Below are 21,836 nucleotides of genomic sequence, written 5' to 3'. Positions count from 1 at the left end.
TTGCAAAGCTCATAAACTCTCATTAATCCTAGCTGTATTCTCAGGTCAAAAGTCCCTATGACTCCCCTCTGAACCCGCCACCAAAATCCCTGAACGCAACAAAATATAATCAGTCGCGAGTCGACGAGATTACCTCTTTACCTCGTAAAGGCTCATTGGATTTAATCTTTACTAAACATTCGGTTCCACGGCGAAACGACCTAATCCGATTCCAGCACCTTTCTGAGTGGCAATGCCCCTGGTGCTGATATGTGACCTTGATAAATGCAAGTGTCAAATGGTCCAGTGTTTTGCAGAGTGATGTGTATTACGCGAGAATACCGGCTAACAAAAGTCTGATTTTATTTCTAAGTGTCGAATTCGAATCGTCTGATCTCAATTGGAACTCGATAAGGCAGATAAGAAGCGCTCTCGTGGAATGGTTTAGTTGTTTGTGTGATATTTCTTATTAAATCGGGTGTTGTTGCTGCGACGGATTTATCGATTTGTTCTGACAGAATATTTAGGAGATGTTTTCCTTCGACGGACCACTCACGGTAAAAGATCAATTAAAAGATTCTTGTACCAATGTCGACAACATTCTTACATTCCAGAGCCGAAAGGGCAAGCGCAAAACGTCGGAGACGTCGATTTTCGATATAAGTAAGTAGCATTGAATAATTACAGTTTATTGCCGTTATCATTGCTCAGTTAGGTTAGGGAAAAAGTTGCTAACAGTACATCGTCTGTGCAAGATGCATGCATTTGCTGCACTGGTTGAATCGCTACGAGGAGGCAGTTTCCATTAGCCTCTTATGAAAGTGAATTTGAATCCTACTCCAATGTACAATATATGTGTCTGCCTGAAGCCTGCACCTTGTTGTGCATATAACGGGTACTACCTTTACCTGCATCATGCTTTCCTAGTTAAAATTCCTTAAAACCCCTGTTAGTTGGGAAATAAGTTCCCACCCGCGTACCTGTCTAGATTGTCAGTTTTTAAATAGCAAAGTCATCAAAAACCACGTCGAACTACAATAAGTATTGGAGCTGAAGTTTTCGCGACAAATGTAGTAGTGTATTAAGCAGAATGGAAGAGAAAGACGAACGAAAAGACGGAAATTCAAAAACCAAAGCGAAATGTGACAACACTGACCTTAATTCGATTTATCGAGCATCTCCGAAAAAGACATTGAAAATTTATCAAATGCTCCCTCAATCGAATTGCGTCTGATGTGACAAATGGTAAGCATCTGCTTCCACACAAATGTGATCCAACGTATCACATCAATATATGGGGGACAGTGATTAAAAGTTGGCGATGCTACTTGGTCAAATCATGGGTTCATTCCTCAACAGCAATAGAACAATTAATAAGAGAAATTAAAAATATATGTGGTTCGCCGAGGAAGAAGAAATTTTACGCGCAAAACCGGAAAAGAGGCAAAACAACTAACAATGGAAATACTTAGCAAAATAAAAGTCCCGTGTATTTGCATTATATCGCTTCTAATAAAAGATAATCATAATTGCGTTAAAATCAATTATGAAGAAGCATTGGCTTTGAATTGAGTAATATTTTCTTGCGTTTCGATGTATTTGAATTCTGAGAGCGAAAGATGACTAAGTAAACCCAGGCATATTGGATATAATATTAATTTTTTCAATTCACATTTGGAACCCGCGACGAAATTATAGGAAGTTAAATGTAAGCGACTATGATATTGTCAAAATAAGTTTAACTTAATAATAAAATAATAAAAAATAATCAAGGGTTGCAAGGAGCAACTCATTATCCGCTCGGCAGTTGTACGAAAGGGCAACTAGAGGACAAAGAAACCTCGTTAGTTCCTTTATCAATTACCCCAAGGATTTTGACAGCGTCCCGCACACCTGACTAATTGATGTCCTACATCTGTACCGCACTGAACCTCTTTTCATGGCTTCTGATTGATGCTAGGGGCCAAGATTTTGTAATCAAATATGACCTAGTGCCAAGTTCAACCTGACATTCCTGGTGTGCTTAGATGACATCAAGTTGTATGCTGGTACTGATAACCATCTCAGAATTCAGTTACGATTAGTAGACATGTTTGCCGTGATATTCGGATGGAATTCGGATTAGATAAGTGTCGAATCCAAACCATCCGCAGGCTGAGTATTGCATTGGTGACCTCCACATCTGAGCTTTAACCGAGAATTCTGCAAGGAACCCATACTCGAGTTGGTGATCTGAAGGATGCTCTCCTGTTCGAATTCCTGCAACGTGTGAAGCTGGGGCTGAAATCGCATATTTCGAGGCGGAATAAAATAATCGCACTGCACATATTCCTATCCCTTCACTGGGTTATGCATTGAGAATATTACCGTCGACGAAAACTGATCTGGAAAACGTACATAGTAGTCCGTATCCTCCAAACTACTATCTCCAAACTCCGAATGCATCATCCAAATTTAGCATGAAGCAGATGAACCCACCTTGTGACATCGGAGGCAGGCACGTGGTTGGCATTGGATCACAACAGCACACATCATCAGTGAAGAGCAGGCGAGTGTGTTGTATGCGGCTGTTTGTTTGTGGGCTGACTCCACTTATCTTGAAGGATAGGTCTTTCAATCCTTTGAATGCAGTGAAGTCAGACCAATCGCGGATCGTGAGTGGAAGTCGAAGTTAATACACAGTAAACACATGAATTGCCTTTGGCAGCCAATTAGTCGATTGTATTTCTCGAAAAGACGGCTGGGTGCTGGAGAGCCCTTTGTTGAGATGGAAGGATTTATGCGTGTCATTGAGGACGGCGTGGTTGCCACCCGAGCTAATAAAAAACGCGGGTAGGCAACGGCCAGTACAGAATATGTGGTTCGTCGTTAGAGATGTTGGACCATCTCATTTCTGGCTGCACTGTAAGGACACCAGTGCAATACACCAACAGGCATAATGCTGTATGTAAGGTGATTCATCAAAATCTTGCATACAAGCTTGGCTTGGGAACCGGTCCGGTTTACCGATAAGAGCCGCAGCCAGTACTTGATATTTCAGGTTACAGCGTGCATTGGGACCGGCAAGTTCTAACTGTCGCCATATAATGTTAGACAAGCCTCACGTGCTCTTAGTTGACAATACGGATCGTCCGAGCCTAAATGCTTGACACGTCATGTTACTATTATTTAAAATCTGGCATTGGCTAAGATTATTACAACTCGAGAAAAAAGGTTCTCAATAGGGTTCATATCAGGGCTGTTTACAACCCCATTTAGTATATAAATGCTGACTTCTAATAAATAGATTTCATTACTATTGTTTTTGATTGATTGATAAATTATGAACGAAAAATTAAATTGCATCGATGGCACGGTGCAGAATTGCAATTAGAGCACTTTTATTTATGGAATTAGATGGTCCTCCAGAATGTTTTTATAAGCATTTCCGGCAATTCTCCATCACCAAGATAGGTAAAACATTCTCAAATCATTCTGTTGCTTCTCTGCCGAATGTTTCTTCTAACTCAATTCTTCAAAAAACGTTCGCCTGATCTACACCACATGCCCGCCATTACATTGGATCCAAACAAATTGAATTGGGATTTGTCTGAGAATATTATCCTTCTGAAGTCGAGTGACGTGCAATTTGCATACTTTTCCGCCCATTACCAAAAGCCCTTTGTACATTTTTTCGATCAAAAGTGACTTTTGGACAGGCGTTTAAGCACATATGCTGGCTTTCGTCAAACCTTGCGTGTGCTCAGTCCTACTTTATCTTCCAGAATGTTCTAATGTACTCCATAGTTTCGGGTCGTTCCCGCAAACACCCTCTCTACGCCAAGAGATCTTCACTAGCAGTGGTTTTTCAAACTCGTTCAAATAGCTCTTCTGCCCAATAGATTCAGCAGTCCCATAACCCTTTAAATGATGGTTTGCCACAATTTGCTTCTTTGAATATTCTCGGATAAATATGTTTAAAAAATATACCCTTTTATTTCCTCCGATATCGGGGATATCGAATTGGTGGACCTCGGTGCAAAACCGGAATGTCTGGAGTTCCTTATTAAGGCAGGCCTAGACCGGATACCGGTTGTTGCGCCGTTGATGATGATGATGATGACGATCTTCCCGAGAATTAAGGCCAATAGTATCAAATGAAAACTCCTGGCAACCCGCGCAAAATCTTCATAGAATCGATATTCTCCTCTTCGCTTCATCCTCCGCATTTGGCGGAGTTCTGATTTCCGTTTTCTTAAAGTTTTTCTACTCAGGTTCGAAGCGAGTAAAGTATCTGAACGCACAACTTTTCGGAAAACTGACTTCGATTAAATAGAGTAATTTTGCGTAAATAATTCATACAACATATATCACATCATGGTCTTTCGACACTTCCTAATGCGTTGCTATGCTCGCAACGGCTCTTCACAAAACTCGTCTCAGTTCGGCTAAACACCGTTCCACCTTCCTCAGCCTGTCCAGGTCCCACTAATGTGGCTTTGGTTTGCCCCGATCTTGAACTTCAAATTTGGCTTCGACGGTGACAATAGTACAAATCCCCCAGAATGTTTCGCAATTTGTATGCTTCGAAGAGACATTACAACAGCAAGGCCATTGCCATTTGCTTGCATCTCACCCACTGCTTCCGGGAGCGGAAAAATATGGTACTAAAAACTGTGATAAAAAGATACTAAATGGTACTTTTATATGAGCATACTCGGATTCAAGCAAAAAAAAAATTAACCTCTGTTGCTGTACTTTGTGCCATGCCCATGTATATCGTGTAATGTTACTACCAATGTTATTGGTACACTGCAAAAAATTGTTCTAGGGGAGAAGAGGTTAAAGGACGCAAATCTAAACACCTATGAACCGATACAACGAAAAGACCAAAACTTTTATTCCACCGTAGTGCAGATCATACAAGGAAAACAAAGAAAATAAACATAATCGAGTGCAACAAAAGTATTGTCACAACAAGCAAAATGAACGGATTCTAATTGGAAACCAACGAAATTCGTACTTTCATTTCAATTTAAATGCTATATATGCAATTACGGCTGTAAAACAACAAGAGTATTGAATCATATCGACGGAAATTTCGTTTCCAAGTTCCTGCAACGCTTTCCGGAAATCATTTTTGAGATGTGCTGTTTATCAACCTGGAGTTCGAGCAAATGCTAAGGTTAAGGTTTACCGATTAGAGAGACATATAGAGTCGACTTGGGACGTTATACAATAACTATTCTCGTGCCGAGGAGGAAGACAAATGACTTTTCTATGTCTAAGATCCCGTTTTGTAATAAATTAAAGGAGAGCACTTAAAGTATACTTCCCTTTCATATATCGTGGATCTTTGAAAGTCGTTTTCGAACTGCCAGTTTCCACAGGAGGTTGTTCCACTTTATGGCCGAATTAATGGTTTAATTTATATGTTTTCTAATGTGGACTGCATTCACCGGAACCGCTACTTTGTTTTTGCAAGTTTACCAATTTTTGATGTATTTCACGAATTTGTTGAAAAGTACTGAAAGGTACCTTTTCAACTAAATTTGTTGAAAAGTACTGAAAGGTACCTTTTCAACTAAATTTGTTGAAAAGTACTGAAAGGTACCTTTTCAACTAAAAAAGTACTGAAGAATGAGAACAATACTGAGGGGCTGATGAAGTCCAAAAGGTACTAAATTGAGTATTTTTAGTGCTAATTTCGCCTTAATCAGAAACAAATGTTAGGGTTACATATAATAATAACCAGCATGAAGAATCCTATATAAAAGCAAAAGGCAACGATTATTTTGCAATATAGGAAATTGTTTTAAAAAAATTTGAATTATTTAAGTGGAAATGGGTTTTAGAATTTTGGGAGAAGGTAAAAGATGGTAGAGCTTTGTAAACAAAATAAAATTGATCACTTAAAACTAGAAAGTTGCAAAGAGTGTATTGGAAAGGGGTGCAAAAACGTAAGAAAAAGGAGAAATGCTGCATATTAGCATATTCAGTCACTCGTCAGCTTATGATCGGACAAGGCGAACGAAATGTTCTACATGCCATAAAGCCGCGGACACTACAAACTTTTTCCTTCCGGTATTATTAATCCAGTTCTTATTCTAATCTCTTTGACTAAAGACATTCCTCTCTTGTGAAGCAAAGAGTTGTATGCTTTATCAAATTAGATATCTTCATTAATACTTTTAAAAGCAGATCTTCATAGAAACAGAGATAAACGGAGCGATTCATTTTTGCGAATATTGTGATGAATTTTCAAGTTTCGTTTACAGGACGAATCGATATCGAAACACAAACGACGGACCAGGATTCTATCAATGGTAATAATAATGTTGGTTGCAAAAGTTATTGTTAATTTTGAATTTTTGGTCTACCGTGTGGGAGAATGTCGGCTTATTCTCTGAATACGGCGTAGACTGCGGTGAAAGTCTCGATAACGCCAGTTACTGAGCTTCTCTTGGGTATTGGGTTCATAGATGCTTCTTTAATCAGTCCAATGATATCACGTCGAGGTTAAGTGAAAATTCCTAAAAAATTGGTTACCTAGCTGATAGGGCAACTTAATATCTTCTAATGTCACTCGGTATTGATTGATAACATTCTGTTCAGACACATGATCCAATTGCGGGTAACGGGTGATGAATATATCCTTGCAGCTCCCCGTTTGAAACTAAGATTGTTATTGAACCTGGTCGGACCAGAATATAATAAAAAATTAATAAAATTATTTTTAAAAAAACTTAGTTGCGATACAATAAATTGCAAAATAAGGAATGACTCTATCTTGCTTTATAATAACCTACCAATAAACAAGTTATCAAATGGGTCTCTCGAAGAAGCGGATTTATTATAATTCATAAACTATGTCGCTCTTAAATTTTTAAATCCTTATAATTTTCAGTATTAGTGAATTAAGACGAATTTATTAGGAACTCGTTTCAAATTCACCAACATCACGAATTGTCACTCTTAGAAAGTTGTGATGTTTCATAATTCGCTTCGCAAAATATTTGAGAATTAATTTTTCTTTTCAGATTATACAAAAGAAAATGTTCATAACATAGCAGAATACTGGACTATTGTTTTACTTCTCTTCGTCTTCCTAATTGGATGTTACACACGCTACAACTATCGTGATAATTTACCAAAAGCCTTAGGCAATAATGATCTTCTTAACAAGCCTACTCGATTCATAGCAGAACGTGCATGGAAAGATCTAGAGATTCTTACAAACTTCGGGGCAAAACCCACTGGATCTTACAACAATGAAGTACTGGCTGTCGATTTCCTTAAACGAGAAATTTCGTACATACAACAAATGGCACATCCTACGCAAAAAATTGAGATGGATGTTCAGGTAGATAGCAAAGCAAATAACTCTTTTACAGAAATAAAACTAACAAGAACAAAAAATAGGTCGTCAGCGGAGCTTACTGGGCAGCTTTCAAACCGCACGGTATGACAAATGTCTATCGAAATGTACAAAATGTTGTCGTTAAACTGCATGGACAATCAAGTGATTTTCATGGAAATGGTAATCACTCCTTAATGCTGAATTGTCATTTCGATTCGGTGGCCGGAAGTCCAGGTAAAAGTAGCAATTAGGAGATTGAATTAATTACACATTTTTGTTTTTCACCATCTGAAAAGGATCGAGTGATGACGGAGCCAGCTGCTGCGTAATGTTAGAAATTTTACGAGTCCTCTCTCGAAGAAATGTTGTTAACAAACATTCTATTATATTTCTATTCAACGGTGCTGAGGAGACGCCCCTGCAAGCTTCGCATGGATTCATAACACAACATAAATGGGCTAAAGAAATCAGAGGTAAGAAGTGACAAAAATTAAATTTTCGTAATTTAGCACTTGCTCAGCGTGAAAATAAATTTAACTCATTAACTTTAATTCTTTATCGTGCCAGCCATTGCTTAACACTTTTCAGATCACTGTATGCTTAGTACCCTTGTATTGTAAACAAAGATAATGAAAATAGGCTACCATTGGTTAGCAAACCTACTGGATATATCGGAGAACCGAGCACAACTGCCTTGATTTGATCTTTAAAGTAAAAGCATTTGTGGGAAAAAATTGTTTCACTTTGAATATAAGGGCTTCATGTCTGACCTTGTCGATTGCTTATAGGAAGTACTGAAAAATGACTTAGCAGACTGGTTTCCAAAATATTGTGTGCAACTCAAAAAGGCGAGTACATGATGTGATGTTCCTGGACATTGAAGGCGCCTTGACTGTGCGCCAAAGAACCCCTTATTGACGATACTTTAGTTATGTGGATTGCTTGCCAAGTGGTTAGAATCCTAAGCTGTCCCAATGAAAGATGGCGATTCAAATTTCTCCGCTAGCAAAGGAACGGTATCATGACTGGATGTCGAATCCGAGTCGACCCTGCTACGAATAAATAACCTGAATCAAATCAAGGTAATAATCTTAGACGAGCATAGTACTGACCACATTGCCTCCTAGTGTGTGTGTATGGTGGGGGAGAAGCTACAGCTTCTAAGCACTCAGGCCGTGTTGGCCCATTGTACTCGCCTCCCCCGTCTAACGGAATAGTCCGGATTCGTTAACGTATCGCAGGATTTCCGTTAGTGGATGTGATGCTATCCGTCGCAATTGGAGGACATCGGCACCAAAGATCTGATGCCTGATGCGTCCATAGGCGGGGCATTCACATAGGAAATGCTCCGTGGATTCCGCTTCCTCATTACAGGAGGGACACGTATCATCTTCGGTAATTCCTATTCTGCACATATGCCCAACTAGTGAATTATGGCCTGACAGAATGCCCACAATACACCTGCAAGTCCTCCTGCTTTTCGACAGGATAAACTTTGCGGTACGTATGTTCGGTTCTGGCAGGAAAGGTTTAGTGTGTCGAGCAGCATTTAGGCTCTGCCACCTGTCATTATGGGAAACTTGTTCCCAGTTTTTGAAAACAGATTTAGCCAATGCTACTGATACCCCAATCGCTGGCTCCGGTCCCGGCATAGGGGAGATTGACCTGAGGCCTGAGTCCCCATGTCGAGGCAAAGGTCCGTCTGCACAGCCCATAAGCTGTGAGAGCTCATTTCATCTTTACCTCTACATGTTTGTTCCAAAGAAGTTTTTTATCTAGAGTGACCCCCAGATATTTCACTTCTTCGGAGAGTTGAAGGGTAGTACCCCTCATCTCAGGGAGACAAAGTCCATCCAGTTTTCTCCTTTTTGTGAATAAAACCATTGTGGTTTTATTTTTATTAACTGACAAACTATGTCTAAGGCACCAGCTGTCTATCAAATCAACGGCACGCTGTATATTCCTACACACCGTTCCAAGATCCCGATCAACAGCCAGTACAGCCACGTCATCAGCATAAGCTTGAGCGTGTATTGGCAAATTTTGCAGTTCGCATAGCAGTGAATCGATCAGCATACTCCACAGAAGCGGCGAAAGCACACCTCCTTGGGGGCAGCCCTTCGTTGCTTCTGTAGTCAGGTAGCGATCAACCCCTACCTCAGCGCACAACAATCTTTGCGTTAGCATAGCATGGATCCACTTAATTAAAGGAACTTCAATGTCCACGAACACCCCCATCGTGTACTCACCATTCAAAGTTGCATCCTCTATCTTTGTGACCAAAGAATGAAGAGCAGACTCACAGGACTTTCCACGTTGGTTTTCACTAAGTGGGTGTGACCTAAGTGCGTTTCCACGAATGTGACGCTCCACCAGTCTCTCCAAACCTTTCAGCAAGAATGAAGTCAAGCTGATCTGTCTGAAGTTCTTTGGATTAGAATAGTCATCTTTCCCAGGTTTCGGTATGAAAACTACCTTAACCTGTTGCCAAGAAGAAGGCACGTAGCCCAGAGCAAGACATCCTCGAAAAATATTTCTTAGAGGTCGCTCTAAATGCTCCATACCCTCCTTTAGCATTGCCGGATAGATGCCATCCATGCCAGGTGCTTTGAAATGTTCAAAGGACAGTATGGCAGCTCTCACCTTTTCATGGGTAACAACCACTTTCGCAGTATTCCAGTTCCCCTTGCAACACTTGCGTTTTGAAGGGGTTGCAAGAACCGTCAACCGTCGTCCTAGTGTACAACTACGTCGTATCATTTCTGTGGAGTATGCTGACCGACTCAGTTCTGTATGAACCGGAAGAACTACCAATCCACACCCAAGCTTAAGCGAATGACGCGGGCGTGTTGCGGTAGGCCGAGATCTCGAAACGGAGCGTAGAAAAGTACGATGCGCCGTTTAATTGATTGATAGCTTATAATATTTTGTGGTATCATTTACAAAAGCATGAAATTGAAAAAAGATCAACAGTCGAAATGTGGGGAATTTTTTGTAATATTTTTTAAAAAAAAACTTTAAATTTTCTATTCCCGCCAGTAAATGCCACAAACTACCTGGGATGTCCCGTCGGCACGCACTTGCACGCCTCTTTACTAGCCAGCCTCGGAAATGCGGGGGTTCTTTTGACCCTTTAGTCCTTCACGTATCGTTCACAAGGTTTTCGCGAGTCTTCGACTCGGTGCGTGGGGCCGCATCAAGCCTGAAATACAAACGACGAATGTAACGTAAAAAAGCCAATGCGAAGTTAATAGGAAAAGAAAATGCCCCAATATTTTTCCACTCTCGTAAGCTAAGACACGCCCGTACACCGTGCTTTATTAAACGGAGCAACATCAACCAAGTTGCTCTTCGTCGCAGAGTACAAGTTAGTCAAATCAAAACAAAAAGGAAAATCGCGGGAACTCAATCTTCGTCGTTTAGAATACGTGAACATAGTGACGATGAAACATTGAAAACGGAATAACACAGCTGAGGTCAGCTGCTTCCGTTTTCCATCGAAGCTTCGTCTCTCTCACGCTTCATCCTACCGACGAAGACAGAATATTGAAGTTCCGGATGGGAATACCTTTGATCGTAGATCCAGAGAGTTCTGGAAAGCAACCACTTACGGAACCGCAAGTCGCATGGTAAACATAAGAAACGCCAAGCTCTTGAGGGATATTGGTACAGGAAAGAGTAGGAAATTTTATGTTACAAGGAATGGATTACTCGATTCAGGGGAAAAGGTCTGTAACCTAAAATTTGAAAAGCAAATTCAATTCCATATGCAGCCTAACTGGGAACAAAGTTGAGGAAGTGTTCTCTCTCTATCCAAAACATCAACATGAAGTTGGTATCTTTCACATATTTACTTGTTTGGAACCAAACAATCTCTGCCACCGAACCTAGCGCCACTTGTAACGACTGGTGCGATTGTCAAAAAACCATTAACCGAAGCTAATTAGAAAGACAGAAAATGATAAAATTGATCGTGAACTTCCCAAACATTCTATGGGTCCACTGCGCTTGCACGCTGTACTTGCCAGTATCGGGATTGATAATCGAACAAGCAGAGGGACAGGCTATTCCCAATCGTTTACTCGAGGTTTCCTGGAGTGTGGAACTTAAAAAATTAATGGGTCCCTTTGTTTCATCTATTCGGTTATGGCTTGGTCTCGACGAGGAACAGTATTTTGACCGCTGAAGAGGAAACTTTTGGGAAGGTGGCAAAAAAGAAAAGCGAAAAGACGCCCGAAGTGTAGGGATTACAACGGAAATAATGGAAGTGAACTGGGAAAATTACCTATAACAAGTACTAACGATTTTATAAGTAACAATTTCCGGTTAGTGAAAAATTATGCAATTTTTTTTATTTACCGACTCTGTCTGTCTGTCACACGCATTTTTCTCAGAAACGGTTATATAGATTAACACCAAATATACGGTTATATCGATTAACACCAATGGGGAAAGTTACTAACAAAGTTATAACAGGTCAAATTTGTCGCTTCAGTGCAAATTCTAGGACTTTGAATGTCAGCAGCTAGCGAAAGTGGATATTCTGATATAATATATGCATATACATTGCGTGCTAGGCACTAATGGGACAAATGTTTTTATATAAGAAATACACAAAACCTTGCAGCATTCCCCGGTATGCAACATTCTTTTGTTCCGTTGCTAGCTCACATTCATTATCGAGCCAGTCATTACTGCTCTTCGGACAGGAGCCAAGTATGTTTGTGGCCGTAGCAGTGATAGTATCCTTCAATTAATTGTAAAGATCATTTGCCGATTCTTCAGGATGTTTGTTAACTGCGGTTGTTGCGGCATCCACTTCTCCCTTATAGCTTTTACGGAGGGCTTTGTTGTGAATGGCTTAATTGTTCACTTTCACCTGATTGTCAGAGGGAGTTCGAGGTGGTGTTATTATTCGAACTCAAGGCACCATGCCATTGAGATAGTGATTCAGGTGATCATCCGTCGCCAAGGTTGTGGCGTTCGATTAGCATGTGGTCAATTTGGTTGAAAGTGGTCCCAACTTGAGAAGCCAATATATGTTTGTGGACCGCTTTAGAAGCAAACTAGGTACTTGCAATAACCATTTCGTGCGACATTGCTAATCGGATAATCCGGAATCCGTTGCTGGTAGTTTTACGTAAGTTATGGGAGCCGACGCCTCGCCTGAATACGGGCTCCATCTCTACATATCTTACCTGGAGCAGGCTTCGAGGGTTCGTTCTACTAACCAAAAAAGGACTAACGGTTTCATCCAGGGCAGAGACAACTCTTCAGACGTTGCCTCACCTCTGCTGTGGGAGCAGCGTGATCGGAAGTGACTACAGGTGGAAAAACGCTATCATCACAAAAACACCACAAGGTTGCGAATTATATTGAACTAAACCGCCAGTTGGTCACGCTGCTCCCAGGGCAGAGCTGAGGCAGCGTCTGAAGAGTTGCCTCTGTCCTGGACGAAACCGTTAGTTTTGGTTTTTGAAAGCTTTGGTGCTATGCCCCAAACTAGGGATCCGTGGACCATTTGGCCCGGTCCAACGTTAAGTGGATGTGTACTTAGGATCCTCCATATCCTAAACGTTCTACTGTCTCGTAGAAGGTATCCTCGATTGATGAGGCTTATATTTCGAAATTTACCTCACAAACGCAGAGTGTGCAGCCGTTCGCTTATGTTTTCAAGGCCGATAGCGACAGATTTCAGAGTCAAACCTATTCCGAGCACATGCTTTACTGGTTGGCCACTACTCGTATAATATATGGTGTAGCGGCTCCTCTCCAGGAAACTGTAATTGAAACCCTGCCCAGCCGTTTTCAAGTAAATCAAGTGTGATAAGCATGCAAATGACCATAATTCCAAAAATTCTAGCTGGCGTTTTCAATGCATGGGGTGAAGAATTGGGCAGCCGAAAAAGGAACGCAAGAAGACATGTAATACTCGAAATTCTTTCTCGCCTGAATCTTTTACTCGCGAACACTGAATGCGTCAACACTTTCCGAAGCAGAGAAATCGGGTCGCTGATAGATTTCACATTTTTTAGCGATATTTTCCAAGGATTTCAATTAGTACGTCTGTGAAGACTACACACACACACAGTTACCACCAGGTCATCATTTTTGAAACAATGCAATTCATTCAGTGAAAAAGAAACCGATCGGATACTTATCTAAAATTTCTACATGAAATAGTAAGGCATCTTTTTCTATAAAATAAATGTACCGCCAATCTTCCCACCGTCGAGATAGACCAAACCCAATTTCCAAAGGTAAGTGAAGAGGAGTTATTACAAGCCGCGAAAAAAATAGCCGAAAATAAAGTGGCTGGCCCAACAAAGTGCTTAAGGCAACAGTCACAATAGTGGCTAATATGTTTGTCGATTTCCCACACTATGGAAAAAGCAGAAACTAATACTTATTTCCAAGAGAACCCGATATGTTTCTTAATAGATAGACTTTTGTGTTTCAAATCAGAAGATGGGCCGAAATTATATCAACGAGATGCGAAGTCCCACAAGACTCCGTCCTAGACCCAACCTTGTGAATAATTATGTATAGAAGAGTACTGACTTTAGATCTCCCTACCTCCCAGCAAGCGTGGGTTGCAATCCCCCTTCCTACCCTTTGACCGCGTTGATTTAATTGACTTGCATTTAATTCTTCATTTACAATTGACGACTGAGGATTTCACATAGATTGTCAACAGCTCACTAAAATTGGTAAACTTATATCCAATTTAAAACCTCCAATGCTTTTGATACTTTCTTAACATTTTATAGTTCACTATGAAATAAAATAATCGTGACCTAGCAAATAGCCTTTGTTGATTCAAGGCAGACACATCGAATTAGCAATGATCACATACATCCTCCTTCGGAATTATTTTTGTGGGGAATGTTTCGAGTCTTTATATGCTAGTAAATATGTGCGTTAGGTAGACGATAATAGATGTGGGAAGCTTTTTAACAATTTGGCTCATGATCACTTCATCTCCGAGTATTTTTTTAGTATTAGCGCCATCTCGTATCATTTTATAGGCATTTTAGAGACTCTAAAACCAGTTGGCTTGAATGCTCCTCGAGGGACAGAAATTGAAAGTGGGCGTGAGCAAAGGCGGGATCAACCTAAATCGATTCAATTTAATGTTCTGTTCATTGATTCAATTCAATGTTATATTTAAACTCAATTCATTGCTTATCGGATTATTAATCGTATTTCTCATATATAGCATTCATCAACCTCGAATCCGTGGGCTCCGCCGGAAAAGAAATACTTTTTCAAACAGGGCCTAAGCACCCGTGGCTAATCAAAGTAACATAGCTCCGTTTCCACATTGAAATGTTAGAAAATTAAACTGATTTCTTTATTTTTAAGATGTATGGGCAGGCAGCTTCCCACCCCAATGCTCAAGTGGCCGCAGAAGAAGTATTTCAGTCTGGTCTCATCCCATCAGATACAGATTTCAGAATATTCAGAGACTTTGGCAAAATTCCAGGTAATTCAAAAGAAAAAAAAAACAAAGAAGAATTGACTTTCACAAATATTTCCTCAGGAGTCGATCTCGCTCATGTAATAAATGGCTATCGATACCACACAAAGTACGACCATATTAAATTCATCCCAAAATCAGTTCTGCAACACACGGGTGATAACATTCTAGCTCTAACTAAGTTAATTGCAAATTCAGAGGAATTAAGCAACACCGAAGTAAGCAAAACATATTCTAGTATCTTCCAGCGAGTTGATTGTCCATATTATTTATATTCGCAGAAACATGCGGAAGGATCGGAGGTGTTTTTCGACATTTTAGGTTTTGTTTTCGTTCACTATTCAGTCCACTTCGCAAAAATATTTAACTATGTGGTCGTATCACTGTCGATTGTTCTTCCTTACATATTTCTATCAAGAGCTACACAAGGTAGGAATTTTTATACTTTTAGTGGCGAGAAATAGCTGTGGAAAGCATAATTTTTTTAGGAATCAATCGAAAGTATCTTCGCTATGAAATTATTTTGGGTTTTCTTGTCAATGTGATATGTTTTGTGGGAGCGAATGCTGCATGTTACGCTATTGCATATGATGTAGATAGAGCTGGACGGCCGATGTCGTGGTATTCTTATCCAATATTAGTTATAACTGTGTACTGTGTTGCAACGTTGGCAGTTCAATGTAGTGTTCATTTGTTATTCAATCGCAATAAAAAGGTAATTTCTTTGTTTTACAGAAGCATGCATAATGTCAATGCGAATCTGACAAGATTCTTGACTTAAGAGGAGCGAATTTCTCATATTAATATTCCAAAAATCTCAATTGCAGGCTCCGATGAGTATCGCGTTGAAAACACAGGCTCGCCTGACTGGCACTAGTTTATTTTGGGGCCTGCTGGCTGCAGCTATTACAATGGCTGAGTACAAAATTGGTTACGTTATAGTTGTTCCACAACTTATAACTTTAATCACAAATTCGCTGATCGGATTTATGGGGCTACAGAACACCAGTAATATGAAACATCATAATTATGAAAGCTTACATTTATAAGGATAATATATTTTCAGTTCGGAAGTGGCTCTACGTCCATCTAGGTGGTCAAGTATTAGTGGTACTGTGGGCAACACACTTCTATCATGTGGTAGTCGATATGTTTATTCCGATCGCAGGTCGATCGGGTGGTGCTAAGAATCCTGACTTACTCATCGCTATAATTAGTTGCTCACTTACCTTCTTCATCACCAGTTACCTAACACCGTTAGTTATTCTATTGAAAAGATCTCGGCACTTTTTACTCTCTTTGCTCGCAATTTATGTGATATCACGATATTACTTTGTTGCATTTACAAAGTATGGTTTCCCTTATAGGGATAACTCAAACGGTTTTCCGGCTGTCCAAAGGCACTTTATTACCGTAAATTTCAGAATATTAGAATTGTATCTTGAAAACGGGATCATGCTTTTAATTTTTCAGCACACAATGAGAACAGTTCATGATTTGAATGGTACGATCCAGTATACTGACGCCGGATTTTGGATGAGAGAATTAGATCGCAATGCAAAGAAGACAATCGAAAGTCTTATCGCTCCGGATGAGCCGATTCCACAGATGAAGAATAATCTGTGCCAAACTCAAGTGTTTTGCGGACTACCCTTTTATTCCTGCCGTCAGTTGCACACAGAGTAAGTTAATGTAAAAGATTTAGTGGAAAATGAATAACCTGAGTTTTGGTAGCGGTTTCTGGGTGCCTAGTCCACAACCGTTGGTAAGAGAGACCGGTTTGTTAGTACTCAAAAATCGGAGAAAACTAAGTCCTACTGAAATCCAACTGTCCTTCGAACTCACTGGTAGCTACTTGATGTCTCTGCAGATTCGTCCAAAGCCGGGTATGACCCTTGCAAATTGGAATATTATGGAGTCAGTACCCGAGCCTAATGTGTATCTGAACCAAAAAGCTTATTTCGTTATGATAACTCATGGTCTGGAAGCACCAACCATGAACATAACATTGAATTTCAAGGTAAGGCGCAGATGTTTATTTTTAAATATTAACGATTGATAGTTTAAATTTTATTTGTATTTCTTCAGACAAATGAAGATGACTTTAATGGACCGCTTGTTGACATCGCTCTGGTTACATTTCACTGGGAGTATCATAAAGAACATACGCCAACTTTTGCCAATCTTCTTGCTAAGGTACCAACATGGGCATTTGTCGTCCCTTCTGTAGCGTCCTATAAATCCTGGGTATATTAGACGTATTGTAACCCAAGGGGAAATCTGCAATGTAATTGCTTTTGGCGACAAATAAAACCTTCGAATACTTTTAAAGCATTTCCTTTTAGCTTCGAAATTAGATTACAAGTTAAATAGAACGTACTTACGTTGTAATTGAACAATACATATAAACCTTAGCAATAAGATTTCTCGACTGATTACCAATTTTACTATATAATGTTATGAACTATCTGTTTGTTTTTTCTAAATAATAAAAAAAGTTTGAATATAATGGAAAAATGTCTTTGGTATCAGAAGAATTTGCATTTTAGTGCTCTTGTTATTAGCAAAGTTTCATTTAATCTAGTTAAGAAGACGTTTTGCTTGCTCTTCAAGTATCGTTACCTGCATGAGTTGTGCTAAAACGGTTGATAAGAGGAAAGGAAGGACGCTACACTGCGAAAGTGCGAGCCAAAATTGAAGTCTCAGACGGTGTAGTTTGAATATGTGAAATTAATCGAGATGCGACCAACAGGCTACTTTCTGATAATTATTTATCTCCGGGAAATACCTGAAATATGAATCATTTGCCCAGAAAGTTTAACAGGTTGAGTCCCGTCATGGTTTTTACGGTTAGAAACTATTGCCCAAGATCATCTTTTGATTGAATGGGATATACAGTGCCGGAAAAACATGCTCAAAGTCTTTAAAGATGTTTTTTGGTAATGAAGCAAGTACACTACTGATCCTTATATAATATATATACAATGGGATCCTGATAAGGGGGATTTTATTAATCTGTTGTTGAATTTCCCTTGCTTCCTACAATTCAGTCTCGTTTCCGTTATCGTTGTGACACGCTGCCACACTGCCAAAAAAAGCCTAGCTTAATAGCTTTAATAAGTAAATGTAAATAAATTCTTATTCTGTAGTCCCGACAATTTGTACCGTAGGTTCTTTGACCATACGAATGATCGGGGTTTAGTATTGAGTAGTATTTCTTAGGTGAGGGAGAGGCAAAGGTGGTCCGTTAGACCTGCTTCCTTCGTCTAACGGAATATCCCAGATTTGTTTATGTATCCCAGGATTCCCACTAGTGAATGTGATGCTGCCCATTGCAACTGGAGCACATCAGCACCAAAAATCTGATGTCCAATGCGTCTATAGGCGGAGGACTTACATAAAGGATGGACCCGTATCATCTTGGAGAATCCCTATTCGAACCATATGTCCTGACAATAAAAACTTTATAGTGTGTTTGTTTCGCTCGGACAGGAAACGTTTGGTGTGTCTAGAAGTATTAAGGTTCTACCACCTACCATTATTAGAAGCTTGTTGCCAGTTTCTAATAGCAGCGTTAGCCAATGCTGCTGAAGGTCCAATTACTGGTTCCAGTCTGGGCATGGGGGGAAAATAACTCTTTCTTTGCTAAGGCATCCAAAATTTAATACTGTCCCAAAAAAAGCAGACTTCTCGTTTTTATTCGAAAGAGACATTCCTGCTCTCGAACCCTCTTCAGTTTATGAGCCAATGTAGAAGACTTCAGTTTATTCCACCACCCATTCTTCTGGGTCGTACCAGTTTTCTCCACGTTTGAGGATAACTTCGTATCGTTCGGCAAATAGATGTAGGGGGAGGGATGTGGACGATCCGAGCATCAAAAGGCTTTGGGAAAACTGGATTCAGTTGTCCCAATAACTTTTCCCTTGCTCTGTATCCCGCATATCCATTGTTTCCCCATAAATCTTATAGAATTAGTCTATAAGATGTTTTTATTGCAGTGCTCTGAATGAACAAATGCAAGGGCTGCAAATTGAGTAATGCATTTAGAGTTTCGCCGAATGTTGTGCTCATGGCACTAGTAATAGTTAGGCACATAGTTCTTTGCGGTGCGGCTAGTTTACAGTGAAAACTTTTTTGCTGATCCATTTACGAGCATCAACAACGAATATCCACATTACCACATGACGCCTGAGTCCCCATGTCAAGTCAGCGGTTCGTGTGTACAGTCTATAAGCTGTGAGAGTTTCAACTTTACCTATGCATGTTTGTTCCAAACAAGCTTTTAATCAAGAATGACTCCCAATTTTCACCTTTTCGGAGAGTTGAAGGATTGTAACCCTCATCTCCGGGAGGCAAAATCCATCAAGTTTCCTCCCTTTTCTAAATAATGCCATTATGCTCCTATTTCCATTTACTGAAAGGCTATGCAAGGAGCACCAACTGCCAATAAAATCAACGGCGCCTTATATATTTCTACACATCGTTCCGAGATCCTGGTCAATAGCTAGGGCCACCACGTCATCTGCATAAGCTTGAGCGCGCTTTGGCAAATTTTGCAGTTCACATGGTAGTGAATGGATCGGCATACTCCACCGTACTGACGATATCGCACCTTTTCAATTCTTGTGCTGTTAGATAGCGATCGCCACCTATTTCAGCACTTCACACATAACGCTAATGCCTTCCCGTCCAGATTCGTCGTCGAAAATCAAGGGCGTCGATTGCTCCTTTTTTCTCAGCCCCAATTCCGCTAGATACTAACAAAGGCAATTGGACGAGTCATGATTCTACGCCACATACCAATCACAATAAAGCTTGTATTGTCCCCGATGTGCTTGGGGAAAATTAATTGTCCTCCTTACTGGGGTGGCCCCAGATGAATCTACAATGTTCCGCCGTGTGCCCATACTTTCTAGAGTGGGGACCAAAATGATCAAAATTACTCTAGCTTGTTGCATTTGAAACGAATAGTGTTTCCTGACCTATCAACCCATGCTGAACCAATCCTCTGCTACCAGCATAGGACCTGCGTGCTCGGATCATTCCATGATTGGTGCTACGCACTGCAACTGGATAAATCGTATTGTACTGACGGGTACCCGCCGCTTAAAGACCGCTGTAGACCACCAATGTTTGTATTCTGTCCCAGTGTCAACGAATTCCAAAAATCGATCGACCCGTGTCCTTCCGGTGACCTTTCGACCCTACTGATATTTTCAGCCTCCTATAATCTTCTTTAAAAAAAGGGAGTTTACGATTCTACAACACTTCCAACACAGCCCTTCTTGAACTCTTTTTTAACTTTTCATCGCACCAGGATATTTTGCGATATTCGCATCCTGTGTCCGTTTCGTTCATTTTATATTTAGGATTTATTGCCTCAAATATTACCAAAAGTAAACAAGTCGGGAAACCGGAAGCAGAACGTTTCAGGTATGAAAGTGTTTGTGTTTCCTCATGTGAAGAACCTTGAGTGGACGACAGTTCCGCGTGTACATAGTTAAAAATTCAATTGCCCTCTATTTGTTAAAGAGGCATTGACCCAAATTTGATAGTATTATGGGCGATACAATCCTCTATGATGGTCCTCCTAGTAGTGCTTTGCAGTAATTAACTAATTTTTTAGTCAGCTAGTCGACTAATCATTGATTCAGTTGTTAATTGCAATGATCTACTAACAATTGATTGGTCGTAATCACGAGTAAGCAACTAATTTTTCAATTTACATTCATTATTCAAACCTTGCAACAATCCAATTGCATCAGGGCCTTGAAGTGTGTTAGAGCACGTCATTCAAGACCGTAACAGCGCAGTACAGGATTGCAATACCCTGTAGGAGGCAATGTGGTCAGCATTGGGCTCGCCCGAAACTATTACCCTGATTTGACTCAGGTACTCATTCATAGGTGAGTCTACTGGTATCCGACGTCAAATTACGATACAAAATTCCACTGCCACCAGTGAGATTTGAGCCGCGACCTTCCGTACGAAAGCCTTGTAACTAACAATTAAAAATTGAAGAAATTAGTTGCTCACTTATGATTCCGATTAATCAATTGTTATCCCCCAATTGAAATTGACAATTAGCCTTCTAACAAATTCTTCAGAAATCATGTTTACAAAAAATTATACAAATGGAAAATGAAGATTTTATTAAGATTTTGTGGTAAATGAAACATTTTTTAAAACTGTTTTTGTATCCGTCTGTTGGTTACACTTATTGGGACACAACTGAATTTGTTAATTTGAAATATGATGGGTGAGACGTGGTCTAAGAAGTTGTTAACAAGAAATCAGCGACATAATTTCACCCTAGATAGGAAAAATTGTCAACGGTCTCAAAGTTGTATTCTCCTATCCTTATTCTTCTTATTCTGTTTGACCAGTGCGGTTTGATGTTGTTGGTTGGTTCGTCTTCGGTGCTGACGTTACCACCATATATTTTGTCTTGCCTTCATTGATGTGCAGCCCAAGATCTCGCGCCGCCTACTCGATCTGGACGAAGGCAGTTTGTACGTCTCAGGTGGTTCTTCCCATGATGTCGATATCGTCAGCATAGGCCAGTAGTTGGGTACCTTTTGCATTTACATCAGCATCACGGATCATTTTCTCGAGGGCCAGGTTAAAGAGGACGCATGATAGGGCATCCCCTTGTCGTAGACCGTTGTTGATGTCGAATGATCTCGCACATTGGTCAGGGTCAGCCTAGTCAGTCTTATTAATTCCGTCGGGATACCGAATTCTCTCATGACCGTGTACAGTTTTACCCTGGCTATGCTAACATAGGCGGCTTTAAAGTCAATGAATAGATGGTGCAACTGTTGTCCATATTCCAACAGGTTTCCATCGCTTGCCGCAGAGAGAAAATCTGATCTATTGCTGGTTTTCCTGGAGTGAAGCCTCTTTGGTATGGGCAAATGATGTTCTGGGCGTATGGTGCTATCCGGCCTAGTAAGATAGCGGAGAATATCTTATAGATGGTACTCAAAAATAACATGCTAAAAACCTGCAAAAAATGTCTGCCAACAACGCCAAAAA

General features: G+C 40.2%; 1 protein-coding gene across 1 annotated transcript; it reads left to right on the top strand.

The window, feature by feature from the left end:
• Nucleotides 1–268: 268 nt before the first annotated feature.
• On the top strand, nucleotides 269–17,307 carry LOC119657448 (endoplasmic reticulum metallopeptidase 1-like). The gene is made up of 15 exons (XM_038064359.1): nucleotides 269–536; nucleotides 594–642; nucleotides 6,999–7,321; nucleotides 7,381–7,552; nucleotides 7,615–7,791; nucleotides 14,538–14,620; nucleotides 14,684–14,804; nucleotides 14,862–15,016; nucleotides 15,080–15,227; nucleotides 15,287–15,513; nucleotides 15,626–15,806; nucleotides 15,865–16,211; nucleotides 16,272–16,480; nucleotides 16,533–16,818; nucleotides 16,887–17,307. The coding sequence occupies exons 1-15, from the start codon at nucleotides 510–512 to the stop codon at nucleotides 17,052–17,054; spliced, it is 2,673 nt and encodes an 890-aa protein (XP_037920287.1). The 5' UTR covers nucleotides 269–509; the 3' UTR covers nucleotides 17,055–17,307.
• The last annotated feature ends 4,529 nt before the right edge of the window (nucleotides 17,308–21,836 follow it).

The sequence above is a fragment of the Hermetia illucens genome, chromosome 5 (assembly GCF_905115235.1).
Source record: "Hermetia illucens chromosome 5, iHerIll2.2.curated.20191125, whole genome shotgun sequence".
Taxonomy (NCBI): Eukaryota; Metazoa; Arthropoda; class Insecta; order Diptera; family Stratiomyidae; genus Hermetia; species Hermetia illucens.
Note: the sequence above shows the minus strand (reverse complement) of the source record. Positions and strands in the feature narration are given on the sequence as shown.

Coding starts and splice junctions, on each gene's coding strand:
- LOC119657448 (XM_038064359.1), top strand. CDS start 510: ATGTTTTCCTTCGACGGACCACTCACG. Junction 7,553..7,614: donor TTCGGTGGCCGGAAGTCCAG/GTAAAAGTAGCA, acceptor CCATCTGAAAAG/GATCGAGTGATGACGGAGCC. Junction 15,017..15,079: donor AGGAATTAAGCAACACCGAA/GTAAGCAAAACA, acceptor TTATATTCGCAG/AAACATGCGGAAGGATCGGA.